The 15,855-nt window shown below is 37.5% G+C and overlaps 1 protein-coding gene across 6 annotated transcripts in view; it reads right to left on the bottom strand.

Annotated features, from left to right (window-relative positions):
- CACNA2D3 (calcium voltage-gated channel auxiliary subunit alpha2delta 3) overlaps window positions 1–15,855 on the bottom strand; it is a 546,863-nt gene that overhangs the window by 211,638 nt on the left and 319,370 nt on the right. For all 6 annotated transcript variants that reach the window (XR_003993879.1, XM_030502305.1, XM_030502306.1 and 3 more), the window contains one exon: window positions 9,242–9,355. Coding sequence is in view for 5 of the 6 variants with exons in the window: in XM_030502305.1 (XP_030358165.1) it covers window positions 9,242–9,355 (114 nt within the window). In the remaining variant the exon portion in view is untranslated. The remainder of the gene's footprint in view (window positions 1–9,241; window positions 9,356–15,855) is intronic.

Raw genomic sequence — 15,855 nt, 5'->3', positions numbered from 1 at the left:
GAAGTTAACTTAAAGCTTCACTATGTAATGAAACGGCACACAAAGGCTTATTTTAATTCAGTAAGAGTTATATAAAATAGAAGTATATGAAGATGTCATTAAAGGAAAAGTGATACAGGAACAAGCTAAGAATGGATCATACAAGCTAGGTAGAAATACAGTTCAGTACTCAGACGAAGATGTCTCAAAACAGTTGTTCTTTGTACTGGTCTATAGTTTTCCAGGCTACTTACTGACTGCTTACAGGCTACTGGAATTGCTGTACCTCACTGGACTAGCAATGAATCTGACCTATTGGCTAGGAAAAGATGCAATAACCCATTTTCCTATTTAAGTCTCGCCATAGCACTGTCTCCTCTACTTGTATTACCATATGTAACTGGGAACATTCTTGTTCGTTAGTCACAAAAATATCTTTCATCCTATTAACGCTTGTCCACTACATAATATAGTGTTTGATTCAAGCTTAACCTTGGGGGGTGGGGGAAAAATTAGAAAATTGAAAGTTTATTGCAGTGTATTCTAAAAGCTGTAACAGGGGCCGAAAACATCATAAGGACAGCTTATTAAAACTTACTTCAACATACATATGAATTTTTCATTCTTCCCTGTCTGGTAAGTCAGTGAAAAGTTTTCACTTAGTACGCCTTGTGCTCTACAGAACAGAAGGCATCTATAAAGCAAGCAGACTTGCAGATCTATTATACCTTCTTATTTCAGGCTGCAGGTGAAGGAAGCAGAGATGGCTGAGCATAACCCTAGTTTTGTCTCTTTTCACTAAGGTTCTCCTCTATATTGTAACCTTTAATATAGATACAGAAAATTGCAACTGCTTCCAGCTCTGTCAGCCTTCAACATCTCTTTTCTGCCTGTAGTGTTTAAGTAAGAAGATGCAAACATTAAAAAGAATTAAAAATCAGACTGTGAACTGTGTCCTGGCTTTCAGTATAATTGCAGTATTGTTCAGCTTAAACCACACAAACTAAAATACAGTTTTTACTATGCTGTTGAAGAACTTCAAGAAATAAATGATCTCACTATTTCCTTAAGTGGATGATGTAATTCTTTACAAAAAACAGTACCTCAAGAATATACGTAGTCCACAGAATGAAATGGGCATATTTGTGCAATTACTGTGCCTACCTGAACTGTCTTGCTCCTGGCATAACAACTTCACAAAAATAATCTTTTAAAAAATTATGACATTACAGTACTTCACATATAGGTCAGGTTTTATTATATTCTTTTTGTGGATTAGTAAACAGAATCCATAAGATATCAGGTTCTAATTATGATAATTATGATAGTTACAATAGTTTGGTCTCTCTTGTTAATAATGGCTTTCAGCCACATATTTCAGTGGTATGGAGTTTACACCAGATGCAAATAGTGATTACTTGTAGTCATCTAGGCACATTTTATGTACACATATTTTATCTTAAATTTTTGAACTCTCTATGTCTACATATACACTACATAAAAATTTATTTTTTACAAGGAAAAGTAATGATATTTATGCTATTGATACTCATAAATTCCCAAAAAGTACTTTGGACAATCTATTTCAGATTGTGGATTATTCTCCTTTTTGACTGCCCATTGTTTATAAGGTATTCTGTGTGACTCAGAGTTAATTTACTTTTGTATGTAGTTCTGATTACATGACAAACATTACCAGGGCAATGGCACTTTAGACATACATTGATCCTGTGTATAAACGATCATCCCAACTAAAATTCTTAAAACATTCATAAAGCATTAGTCACTATACAATTCTAGCCAACCATATAACATTGTATATGAGAGGCAGTAATCCTTCCTCTGACAATCCACGTACACCCTGAGGATAAGAGGATAAGATTGAATTACCCTTTTATTCACAAAAAACATCTCCCCACTTTTGGCTTTAAGCACTGCAGAAAAAGTTTCTTCCTGGCAAGTTAAATTGACATTGGTCTAGAAAAGAATTCTTTCCTACTTTTAGTACCATATTAAAGAAGACAAATAGAACTACTAGTGACCAACTCATAGACTGGTAGTTCTGACAAAACAAAGAAAAAAAAGCATTCATGAAATAGAAACCTACCTGCCTCTTTTTCTCTTTTAAAAGGGAAAAGTAATAATGCAGAAAAAAAAACCCTTTTTTTTTTTTTTAAACTCCACAATCCTCCACTCAGAAAAAAAAAAAAAAAAAAGAAAAATTACATGTGTGTCAGGGAACTAGAACTACAGTATTTCTGTGAATTGTTTCTCTTTATATCCTATTCAAGAACTTTTGTTTGATCTTATACCTCATCTTTCACCATACTGCAGGGGTGCCTAGAAAGATAGATAATTATTAATGAAAGTTATGCCATAGATTGAAAGGCCTATAATGCGCCTGGACCTTCTTTTATTCTTGAGATAACCAGTAATAAAGCAGACACTTCGAGTAGCAGTAATAACATCCCCCTCTAAAGTACTGCAATCTTTTCAGGAAAAAAAAAAAAAAAATCAATTTAATAACATCCAGACAACACTGTATATGAGACATTCAATTTGCTGTACTAATGTTTCATGTTGCCGACATCAGCAGGTTCCTAAGCTACAGAGACTTGGTTAAAAATCTGCAGAAAGGTTTGTAACCTTGTGGATAGCTGACATGAAGAAAAAGATGATTTGCCACTAACGCAATGTCGCAACACAGGTACCCATTTTCTCATAGTCTATTTTCACAGCAACCATTGATTTCTTTCAGATAGTTTTCAGACAAAGGAAACAAAAATATGTATGTTTTCATCTTCCTTTGTTACAGGAGGGTAAGGCAAGCGTTCTTTTCTATCCTATGGCATAATCAAAGTGTTTGGGGAATTTTACATATACCCAAAGCTCAGACTTTCGTTTCATATAGAGCAGTTGAAGCCAATAGATTGTTGGTTGTCTTTAAACTGACTACATAGAATTTTAATTAAAAAATAAAATGCTAAATTATATTTATTTCAAAGATCTCTAATATAAATGAGTGGATTGAAATAAAGGTCATTAGTGGCTGAGTGACCAGTAGTGACCAAGTATTTTCTTAAGTATTTAAAAAAAGCTTAATGCCATATAATACTAAATGTACTGTAAATAGTGATCCTGTAAAAGCATGCATTAAACTCCCACATAGCTAAGGAGTTATCAACTGATTATTATTTTCTGCAAATGTATTACACTATTATGAAATCAAATCTAAATCCAGCAAATTCCAAGGTGCTAATCTCTGGATTCAATTAAAATTTTAAGTATTTTATTCAAGTACAATTTTAAGACCCAAAGACCTTCCACACTGTGAAATTTTTCATACAAAGCAGATGCGAAAAGCACATATAAATACTTAAAAGTCATGGAACTATTTATCTTGTAATTTTAACAGTTCTGTTCAGACATAGGCAGCATTAGCTGTTGGGTCTTTCTACATCATAATTATTTAGCAGTAGGAAGAAAGATGTTATTGCAGTTATTCTTTATATTCACCATACATGAAGTCTTAGCACTGACAGAAACCATCTTAAAACTCTGCCTTGTTGTTATGGTTCATTAGCAGAAAGAAAGTATTTCTCTCCCATACAAAATGAAGACTACCCAGAGCCCTCAGAATAGGAGACAGACAAATGAAGCTCTATTCTCTCTTATTCGCCCAGTAAGTGAAAGGCTGCAGAATAATGAACAAACTACTGAATGCGGAGGTAGTTTTGCCTTTTTACCTCACATTTAAAGGAAAAAAAAAATAAAAGGTAAGCAAGCCTGAATTCTAGAATACACTCACCCTTCCTTCTTATCAGCAGAGGCAAAATACAGGAGACTTCTGGCCTGTCTAGCTGGATTTGATTCTAGAAAATAAGGACATTTTAGGTGGGATTTTGTTTTCCATCTCACTTTACTAAGTAGTGAGGGATTATTGCTTCTGGTTTTGCAGATATCTACCATAGCATATAGCTATCACAGATAATTCTGAAAGCAAATGCTTTTTGGGATCAAAGGACAAACCCAAAGGGAAGGATACAGTTCAATCAATTCAATTATTCTTTCACTTTCTTTTCCAGATTTTGCGTGTGTTACAATATCACCATGCGAAGAGCTCTCAAGATTTACTATATTATTTTCCTTTGCAATGTCACAACACACCGAGAATAGTCTTGCTATATTTAGAATGTCAAAATATGCTAAATATTATTTAAGTAGCTGACTTTTGTTCCTGGCTTTCAACGTAGAGCATGACAGGGCTCAAAACTCTGATAATATCTCTGATCTCATTGTAATTTAGTTTTTAGATGTGCTATAGCATTTCATCAACATTTACATGGTTCATCTTGCTGGAATTTTCCATGAGATACTTCCTGGACTTCTCCAATACAGAGGAACTAGGACAGCGTTATTTAAGAGGAGACAATTAGTGGCACTACTTTCTGGGAGCAAACATGAAGGGCTACATTTTCTTGTAGTCCATTTGTCTGCACCTCCTTTCTTCCCCCAACAATGTCTTTTCATGCTTTTAAATTAGAATAAGAAACCTAGTGAAATATGTAAGTGCAGTATTTTGCTTGGTTTCTAATGGTGCATTTGGATATAACAGTAGAAGCAATAATATACAGTAAAAGCATGAATCTCTCTGTTCCAGCTGACATCAAAAAGATATTTTGAGACTTAAAGGCTTTCTCCTGAAACAGGATATCTAAGATGCAATTGTAAACAAACACTTCCTTGGTACTATAATTTTTAAATACTTATTTCTGCTGCACGCTGTAAACCTGGGCTTTTATATGACAGTGTAGATGGATTTAGTTTTGCAGATTAATTGTTCTTTTTTTGGTACTTCATGTGGCAGAGTTGTCAAGAATGAATTATGGAAACTTCAAAATAGTGAATTGTAAGTTCCAGGAATGAGTAAAACTATGTTCATAGCATAAAGTCATTTATAATGTGTGAGAACTTATCTCCTTAAGGTGCAAGATTGCATGCATGGACTCATAAATAATGAAATAGACATTAACAACTAAAACCTTACTCATACAAATAAAACATAGTGTGTTATAAAAATAGCATCTAGTAGATTTACACTTTAAGTAGCAGAAGATATTAAGAAAACGGGAAATGTTTTAAGAATGGGGAAACTTTGTGGGGGGAGAAGGCGGGCTTGTGAGTGAGATAGAGACTAGTAAAATACACAGTAAAATGAAAGCATTCCTTCTTTCAAGCAAACAGTCCAGAAGATAATTTTAAATAGTCTTTTGATGGTCATAATTCTCTAGCTCATACAAAAAATCAGGCTGATGTTGCTCCCAAAAACCTCAACTACTAATTTAAGCCACTTTGGGTATTTAATTGGAGCCAAGTTATTCCATTTCAAAATTATTGCAGCACAACTTGTATTTAATACATTATCAGAAAGAAGCAGCTTTTTAATCAGTTGTCAGGCAGAATATATCTGCAATGATACAATATATAAAGTGGTCTTAACTCTGTTTACATGATATAATTTTAAAAAAGACTATCTTTTGTAATGATATAGATGGCTTGAAAAAAGGAAGAAAATATGAATTGTCATTTACATGGTGACAGTATGTTTTCACTTTCCATTTGTAGAGATTGTCACCAACAAACCAGAAAAGCCTTTACTGTTGTATGAAAATTCATTCCTTTCCATTAGAGAACAAAATATTTCTGCTGCAGCTAATGATGATGTATTTGATATTATCTGAGATTGGATAAAACATAACTGAAACAGGTACTTTGCTGGCTGTAATTGAGGTAAACAAACTTAAGAGATAACCTTAATTAGAGCTATCACTTTGTCTATCACTGCTTACCACGATGTCAAAATGGCAGGAAAAATATAAATCATAAGAAAGATGACAAGGCAATATACGGATTAATAGAGAACAAAAAACAAGGGGGAAAAAACTCTACTAAGAAGTTCAAAGCTGTGATTTATAAATATAAAAAATGGTTTTGGAGAGAATAAAAATTGTGTAATGCAAAAGCAGGGAATCTTGAAGTGCACCACATGCATAATTTTTAGGCATACTGACATTACAAATATGTAGAGTATTGCATTTTCAATAATTCCTTTCCAGTACAACAAATCCAGCAAAGAACATTGAGAGCTCTAATGCATTAAAGCATACATATGGAAACCTTTTACATTTTTCATATTGAAACATTTGAAGCTGAAAAGAGGACAAACTGATTTGATCTTTTTTCTACATATTTACCAATATACAATTTAGAAAACTATATATTATATATTTTAGAAGAGTTGTGCAGAATATTGTGTATTAAGTAGGAGCTATTCCTTAAACACCGTGCCCTTGCTAAACAAGGTAGGATTCTTCCTGCTAGGTCTTTGCAGTAGTACACCCAAAGGGGAACGTGTCCTGCTGCTTATTGCAACAGCTGTGCTAAGTATTGTTATCTCAGATATAGCTGTCGATTTGCACATGAAAGATATGTAGCACACGGTCTTGTGAAAACATTTAGTTGACTGTTTCAGAGAATTCTTTCCTTACTGATTTCATATGATCGTTTCTCCACGGTCTCTTCCCATTTTTAAGACAGGAACTAACTTCATAGTATAAGAAAATACTAGACATCAGGGGCACATCCTTTTGAGAGATTCTTTAATCTTCTTAGGCATTAGTGTTTGCTAGATAAAGCAAAATGTTCTCATGGAACATTTGAGGACTTAAATCAGATAATATCCTATTGAATAAAAGAGGGGAGACTGGCCACTAGATTTAATTTTTTTTTTATTTTTTTTTACTTTTAAGCCTCCTTTCCGGTGCAACAAGATGAGTTAGGTGTTCATAAAACAGAGCTGATGTTGGCCTACAAAGCCACTCTGTCATATCAAAACTGGAAAGGAGATAAAAATTAGTGGAATCGGAAAGGTGCCAGGAATACTGATTGAAATACCAAAGATAAATCAAATTCCTCATATCCTCCATTTAATTTGTTTAAATTTATATATTGCTTAATGAAAATTCTTCACACATCATGTGATCACAGAAATCTTGAACCATTACAAGACTTAACTGACTAAAATATTAAGAGTAAATATTGAAGCCTACAGCTGAAATCAACACTGCCCAGACCATTTCTATAGGGATAAAGTGTATGCAAACATCTGGGAAAAAAAAATTTTGTTTGTTGTTTATATACATTTCTGATCTGAAGTAGATGCTATTAAAATAATGATTTCATGCTCAGGTTATAGCTGTCTTGTTTCTCTCAGAAAACGTTCAGAAATAAGTGTGAATACAAAAAAGGATTTGAGAGCTATTTAAACTGTATTACTACCAGGCATTTATATGAGGACAGTCAGCTGATAAAAGACTTAAGCTATATAATATTAAGTAATGACACTAATTTACTTAGGAAGAAAAATATAACATATGAACTGTGTGACAAAAACAGATTCCATTTTGAATATTTAAATATCTAAAAAACAAGCTACACTTCAAGTATGTTACTGTTTCCAGAATTATTCAGCAATTTCAATAGTCAAATGTATTTTATAAAGCCCAAGCTCTCCAAAGGTCTAATTAATCAACAGAAAAATCAATAAAAGCTTTAACCATGAAGAATTACCCATCTTCAATAGTAAATACAGAATTAGAAAAGGAAGGAGATATTTTCATGTAAATAGTGTCAGTGAAAAGCACTGAAGTAGCAGAAAAGATCAAAGGCAATATTCTCCTTATAAATAGTTGATCAACACATTTCAAGGAAGTACTTGTTGTATGTCACATAGTAGGAGCAAATATTTCTATTCTATTTCAGCAATATTACTGTATATTGAGATGTGACCTAACAGAGTATAATAAATACCAAAATGGACAAATGCTGATATTCAATGGAACTTCCTTCATAATATATAGTTATACATCTTAACACATTAACTAAATATTGATCTTCCTCAACTCTTCCACTTCAGAAAGGCTAACTTCAAGTCACATGAGAAGTATTACAGGTCTCCTCAAAATATGTGCAAATACAGATGTATCCTTATGTTCTTTTAAAGATGACAGACTTCCTGGCATGTCCTCACAAAATCACAAAAACTCTGAACTTTCTTCTTTTAGAGAACCATGTTACATAAAAAGGAGCAAGCAAGGTATCTGAAGAGAAAAATAGATCTTCATATTGCAGTTAGTTATTACTCTACATTCTCTGGATAAAAAACCTCTTAACTAGCAAAGTAGAATGGTTTTATGTTATTTTTACTACATGAAATGACAGTAATTGACATAATTTCAAAAGATCAGTTAAAAAATCACCGATTTCCCATTTTTTCTTGCTCACTGATGGCTAACAGATGAGGTTTAGTTCAGGTAAACGAGAAAAGGGAGAAGAAAAAACAAATATAATTTTATAAATGACAGAAACGTACCTAAAACTAAAAATCAAAACTACTACTGTTTTCCACAGAATGGGAAAACCCCATGCAACACACTCATATAAATCAATTACTTGCTCATGTTGAACGGAGTGAGGTTGTTGCTTCCAGGTATCTCAAACTATGAAAACACCCTAAAACAGCCCCAAAACTTGCTTTCATAAAACATAAAAAATGTAGAAAGAAATTATTTCACATCCAAACATGAGGCCTACTACAGCTTTCTCACCAGGGAATTTTCAAGGCATTTTTGCACTACTGTATAATATCCATGTGTTATATAACAAGGTAATTTAATTCGGGGGAAATTACTTCATGCAGACCGATAGAACCAAATAAATGTTTAATAAAATCTCACCAATTGCCCACTCTACCCCTCATTCTGCCAAATATAGAAATTAAAAATATTGAGAAGGAGCAGATGTAGCACAGGAGCCATAGAAAATCATTCACTGTCCAACATACTTACCCCTCTTTAGCGTCAAAAACCATTGAATTATTAATGAGTATTTTGGCAGGAAAAAAAAAAGTTTTTTTCCTGTTTAATGACATCTTGCAAGGGAAGTATTATATAATGGTCAAAAATGTAGCCTGGAGGGAAATGCTTCCTTAATATCTTATTATCCTAAATTCATTACTACAGTAAAATGCCATTTGTATCCTCAAGCAATATCATATAAACATCATTTTTGTCATTAGTAAAACATCCGGTTATCAAAAATCACTTTTAGATGATTAGAAAGATTGTTACTGACTTTTCAAGAGGCATGCACTTTATATGGATATGAAGCTTTGGGTTCTCTATCAAATAGAGGTGGTACTTACTTTTCTGTCTGGCCAATTATATTTTGCAAATATTGTATCGTACGTGTCCACAGCTCCATCAGTAATCAGCATTATGGCTTGGCTGCAAATACTTCCTTGTCCTGTGTGATTGAACTGTGAAAGGAAACAATCTTTTAGTTACAGCACATTTCTGTTAGGTGAAGATATATAGGATCACTGTGGATAAACATGGATCTCGTCAAATGTTGTTCTTCTAGCATGCTTAGAAGTAGGAGAAAAAGTCTCAGGTTGAAAATATTTTGTCATAGATATTATGTTCTTACACAACTGAAGCTACAATTCAGTAACAGAATCGTGATTTGTTATGTATCTCCATTTTATCAACTTGAAAAATGAGAAATATACATTAAACACCGTACTTCCCAAAATTAAAAGTGTATTCCCCTGGTTTAGATACATGATGAATATTGATGCATCTACGTAAGGTTTGCTTTGATTTAAATATAATTTTAAAAGAACAAAAAGAAGAAATGAATGACGGATAATTTTACTGTGAAGTACAGAAGATACACTACTTATAGAGAGACATATGACTATTCATCTGGCATTCATATTCAGTCAGGATTACATTCCATATGTTATTTTTCATAAAATGTTTATCTGGGAGAACCAAGTTCATATTTATATATTCTCAGATTCTCCTATTACACAAAACGAATACATATAAGTAATTCAAGCTGCTGAACAGCAGTACTTGAGCACAGGTACTTAGGCAGCAATCAACATATCCTTTAGAATACATAAAGAAAGTTTCATTGTTACATGAAAGGGATTTTCTCCTGGTCAAATTGGACTGAGTCATAACATAAGCTTTGATCTCTTGATTCTGGAGTTGGTGCCTTAATTTTGAATCCATGTGTCTCTATATAGCAGAATAGGTTCTTACTTGTCTATTCATGATTTTATATATTCAAGGAACGTAGGAGAAACATCCAGCTTTTTGCAAAAGAAAAGCAAACTTGGAAAATTATTTTATTTTTAATTACTCCATACGAACACTAAAAAAACCTTCAAAAAGATCAATAAACTGGGGCATTACACACAACTGTTCATAGATTGGGCTACCGTTTGAACAAAAGCTAATGAATGAACAATCTGCTTTTGTTCTCTTCCGATCTTTCTAGTTTTCAGGTACATTACCAACTTTGAGATCAGACAAGGCCTTATATTATCACCTTTCTTTTGGTACTAAGAAAGCCAAGCCCCACCTCACCAGCTGACCTGTAATGAAGCCCACACCAAAAAGGGTAGTCTCATTTGAGAAGCAGTATTTAAGCTTAAAGATAAATTACCTTGCAGGGACTCTATCTGCTTCTGGATTAAAAAATAAAAAAAATAAATAATTTGGAGTATTCTGGTTTGATTTGGACTCTTGTCTTTAAGTTTTCTACTGTCTACTCGCCCTTATATATTCACTGTTCTTCTGAAAACTCTAAAAGTCTTTTTTCCAGAAAAAGTTCTTGACTTTTGTCCCCTCTGTAGACATGCCTGCAGTTAGGAAAGGGAGTGGATGGTAGGTTCCAGCAGTGCTCTGTCACCTTTTCTTCTGCCTTCCCATTTCTATATCTGAGTAATCACATCCACAAATATCATTCAACGATTACTTATACCATCTGCACTTTCCTCCAGATCAGCTTCCTTTTGATCAAACAGGAACGTCAGCAAACAATAATAGAAACGTGTTACTTAAAGGGAAAGTAATGTGAGTTCACAGACTTAGCTATATTCTGGTCACTGTGTGCATGAAAACTTATCTGTGATCCCTGCAAGACAGTCTAGCCTTCAAATTCTTCAGTCATGACAGTTTCTCCAATCTTAAATCAGAACCAGAACTGTTAAAGTGGGATTCCTTCATTAGTAAGATCTTAGATCCAATATTCTCTCATAAAGATGAATATATGTTGTCGAGAGATATATTCTGCACATGGACAACATATTTTTAATATACCTTGTCTCTTTCACAGGGAAATTAAAGGGGGAATGCCTTCTTATATTTATTTTAAAACATCACTCTGTGTGCATCTGCATTATTCTGCATAGTTATTTGTTCGAATATTTTGAAGAATGAGATTAAAATCAAAAGCTTTCATGAGTAATATCTTCTCATATTTGTCTAGAACTTTAACTTTATTGAATAGCAAGAGTGATGAAAGTGTTTTCCATAATAATAACAATGACAAGGGCCTTATGATGAACTACAATTAACTCAGTGATTCATCAGTTAGCAGCAAAAATTTCAATGCATCCTGACATTTACAGCATTTGGTTGTGATTAACAGTCTTTGAAATGTCACAGAATTTTATTTAATTGGCTATGATTTTTTTAAAGGTAATCACTGCAAAGACTGCGTTTGTCACTAAAAGAGATAATTGCAGTTGTCACATGACATAGTAGGTGCCTAACTACTGTACCAAGTACTTCTATATTCTTATGCTGAATAATGAACACTGCATAAATTGATGATTGGGAAAAATTTGGAAGTGGATTTTTAAACATGCTTTTCAAAGATATCAGTGTCAACCATCGTCAAGTCTTAACAACCTAGGAAAATACTGAGGGGTAATTGCAAGGCAAAATTAACTAAGTTTAATTAGTGTAACCCCTGAACCATTTTAACATCCAGCCAGAATATTAATAGACTATTTGTGTAACACAAAAGCTTTTCTTTTTTTCCTCCTCCTCCCCCACCTCCCTTTTTTTTTTTTTTTTTTTTTTATTGTAGACAAGACATCCATAGCTAACCTATGTCAAAAAGAACTGTCGTGGTTTGAGCCCAGCCGGTAACTCAGAACCACACAGCCGCTCGCTCACTCCCCCCCCCCCCTTCTTCCTCCCCCCGCTCCCGGAGGGATGGGGAGGAGAATGGGAAGAATGCAACTCCCACGGGTTGAGATAAGAGCAGTCCCACAACTAAGGTATAACACAAAACCACTACTGCTACCACCAATGATAATAACGATTAGTGAAATAACAAGGGGAGAGGATACAATTGCTCACCACCCGCGACCGATACCCAGCCCGACCCGAGCAGTGATCTGGGCCTTCCGGGTAACTCCCCCCGGTTTATATACTGGGCATGACGTGCTGTGGTATGGAATACCCCTTTGGCTAGTTTGGGTCAGGTGTCCTGTCTCTGCTTCCTCCCGGCTTCCCCTCCTCCCTGGCAAAGCATGAGACTGAGAAAGTCCTTGGTTGGAATAAACATTACTTAGCAACAACTAAAAACATCGGTGTTATCAGCGTTGTTCCCAGGCTGAAAGTTAAAAAACACAGCACTGCACCAGCTACTAAGCAGGAGAAAAATGACTGCTATAGCTGAACCCAGGACAGTATCCACCCCTTATTCCATACCATTCACGTCATGCTCAGATCCCACATCTCTCAGCACACCATCACCCCTGTCCCATATATACACATATATATACACCCACACCCACACACAGAGAAAGATATCGTTCCCTAGTCCATGGACCAATCCCTGTAAAATTGCTGAACTCATCCAGTCCATGATGTCAGGTTCCATCTCTTGTAATAGTCTTTCAGGGCAGGAGGGACGGTACATAGTGTTGGGTTGTTGCCTGCTGATGATACCGCCAAACTCATCTGGTCACTGCTGAGCTCGTCTGGTTTCCTCAAAATTCATTCTTTGTTGAGGTGATGATCGGAGGGAAGTCAGGGTCAACAGCTGGTGACCTGAAGATATCTAGCTGGTGGGCTACAAAAGTGTTATAAAGCAGGCAACAGCGTACAATTGAGTTCATTGGCTGTTTTCCCCCAAAATCAAATCCCCTTGAGGTACACATCGGACTTCCCCATCTTCCCGCATTACCCACCAAGTATATCCAGGTCCCTGAGCAAAAGCAACCCCACGAGTGGGTTTGCCTTTACCTGAAGCAGGAATAACCCAGACTGTCTTCCCCAACAAATTCTTTATGTGCACCACAGGAACTTTATCCCCCTCTACAGTACGTAAAAGTTCTGATTGGGCTGGGCCAGCCCTGTTGGCAGATCCCCTACTGTTGACCAACCAGGTGGCTTTTGGTAAATGTGTATCCCAGTGTTTGAAAGTCCCACCACCCATTGCTCTCAGTGTAGTTTTTAACAGCCCATTGTACCGTTCGATTTTCCCAGAGGCTGGTGCATGGTAGGGGATGTGGTATACCCACTCAATGCCATGCTCTTTGGCCCAAGTGTCTATGAGGTTGTTCCGGAAATGAGTCCCATTGTCTGACTCAATTCTCTCTGGGGTGCCGTGTCGCCACAAGACTTGTTTCTCAAGGCCCAGGATAGTGTTCCGGGCGGTGGCATGGGACACAGCGTATGTTTCCAGCCAGCCGGTGGTTGCTTCCACCATGGTAAGCACATAGCGCTTGCCCTGGCGGGTTGGTGGGAGTGTGATATAGTCAATCTGCCAGGCCTCCCCATATTTGTACTTCAGCCATCGTCCTCCATACCAGAGAGGCTTTAACCGCTTGGCTTGCTTAATTGCAGCACATGTTTCACATTCGTGAATAACCTGGGCAATAGTGTCCATCGTTAAGTCCACCCCTCGATCACGAGCCCATCTATATGTTGCATCTCTGCCTTGATGGCCTGAGGTGTCATGGGCCCACCGGGCTAAAAATAATTCACCCTTATGTTGCCAATCCAAGTCCATCTGAGCCACTTTAATCTTAGCAGCTTTATCCACTTGCTGGTTATTCTGGTGTTCCTCAGTGGCCCGACTCTTGGGTACATGAGCATCTACGTGGCGTACCTTCACCACCAGGTTCTGCACCCGAGCAGCGATATCTTGCCACAATGCAGCAGCCCAGATGGGTTTACTTCTGCGTTGCCAGTTGCTCTGCTTCCATTGCTGCAACCACCCCCACAGGGCATTTGCCACCATCCATGAGTCAGTATAGAGATAAAGTACTGGCCATTTTTCTCGTTCAGCAATGTCCAAGGCCAGCTGGATGGCTTTCACCTCTGCAAATTGACTCGATTCACCCTCTCCCTCAGCAGTTTCTGCAACTTGTCGCAGGGGACTCCACACAGCTGCCTTCCATCTCCGATGCTTTCCCACAATACGGCAGGACCCATCAGTAAACAAGGCATATTGCTTTTCACTCTCTGACAGTTCATTATATGGTGGGGCCTCTTCAGCACGCGTCACCTCCTCTTCTGGTGACATCCCAAAATCTTTGCCCTCTGGCCAGTCCATGATGACTTCTAGAATTCCTGGACGACTGGGATTTCCTATTCGAGCTCGTTGTGTAATTAGTGCGGCCCACTTACTCCATGTAGCATCAGTTGCATGATGTGTAGAGGAGACCCTGACTTTGAACATCCAGCCCAGCACAGGCAACCGGGGTGCCAGGAGGAGCTGCGCTTCAGTTCCAATCACTTCTGAGGCAGCTCGAACCCCTTCATAGGCTGCCAGTATCTCTTTTTCAGTGGGAGTGTAGCTGGCCTCGGATCCTTTATATCCCCGACTCCAAAAGCCAAGGGGTCGACCTCGAGTCTCCCCTGGAGCTTTCTGCCAGAGGCTCCAGGTAGGACCATTCTCCCCAGCTGCGGTATAGAGCACATTTTTCACATCTGGCCCGGCCCGGACTGGTCCAAGGGCTACTGCATGAACTATTTCTCGTTTAATTTGTTCAAAGGCTTGTTGTTGCTCAGGGCCCCATTTGAAATCATTCTTCTTCCGGGTCACGTGGTAGAGAGGGCTTACAATCAGACTGTAATTTGGGATGTGCATTCTCCAGAACCCCACGACACCTAAGAAAGCTTGGGTTTCTTTCTTGTTAGTTGGTGGAGACATTGCTGTTATCTTGTTGATCACGTCTGTGGGGATCTGGCGGCGTCCATCTTGCCATTTTATTCCCAAAAATTGAATCTCCTGTGCAGGTCCCTTGACCTTATTCCGTTTTATGGCAAAACCGGCCTTCAGCAGGATTTGGATTATTTTCCTCCCTTTCTCAAAAACTTCTTCCGCTGTATCACCCCACACGATGATGTCATCAATGTATTGCAGGTGTTCTGGAGCTTGCCCCTGTTCCAGTGCAGTCTGGATCAATCCATGGCAGATGGTAGGGCTGTGTTTCCACCCCTGGGGCAGTCGGTTCCAAGTGTACTGGACGCCCCTCCAAGTGAAAGCAAACTGTGGCCTGCATTCTGCTGCCAAAGGGATTGAGAAAAATGCATTGGCAATGTCAATTGTGGCATACCACTTGGCTGCCTTTGACTCCAGTTCATACTGAAGTTCTAACATGTCCGGTACGGCAGCACTCAATGGTGGTGTGACTTCGTTCAGGCCACGATAGTCTACTGTTAATCTCCACTCTCCATTAGACTTTTGCACTGGCCATATGGGGCTATTAAAGGGTGAGCGGGTCCTGCTGATCACTCCTTGGCTCTCCAGTCTGCGGATCAGCTTATGGATGGGAATCAAGGAGTCTCGGTTGGTGCGATATTGCCGCCGGTGCACTGTTGTGGTCGCAATTGGCACTTGTTGTTCTTCGACCTTCAGCAACCCCACAACAGAAGGATCCTCTGAGAGACCGGGTAAGGTGGACAGCTGCTTAATTTCCTCTGTCTCCAAGGCAGCGAT

The sequence above is a fragment of the Strigops habroptila genome, chromosome 11 (assembly GCF_004027225.2).
Source record: "Strigops habroptila isolate Jane chromosome 11, bStrHab1.2.pri, whole genome shotgun sequence".
Taxonomy (NCBI): domain Eukaryota; kingdom Metazoa; phylum Chordata; class Aves; order Psittaciformes; family Psittacidae; genus Strigops; species Strigops habroptila.
Note: the sequence above shows the minus strand (reverse complement) of the source record. Positions and strands in the feature narration are given on the sequence as shown.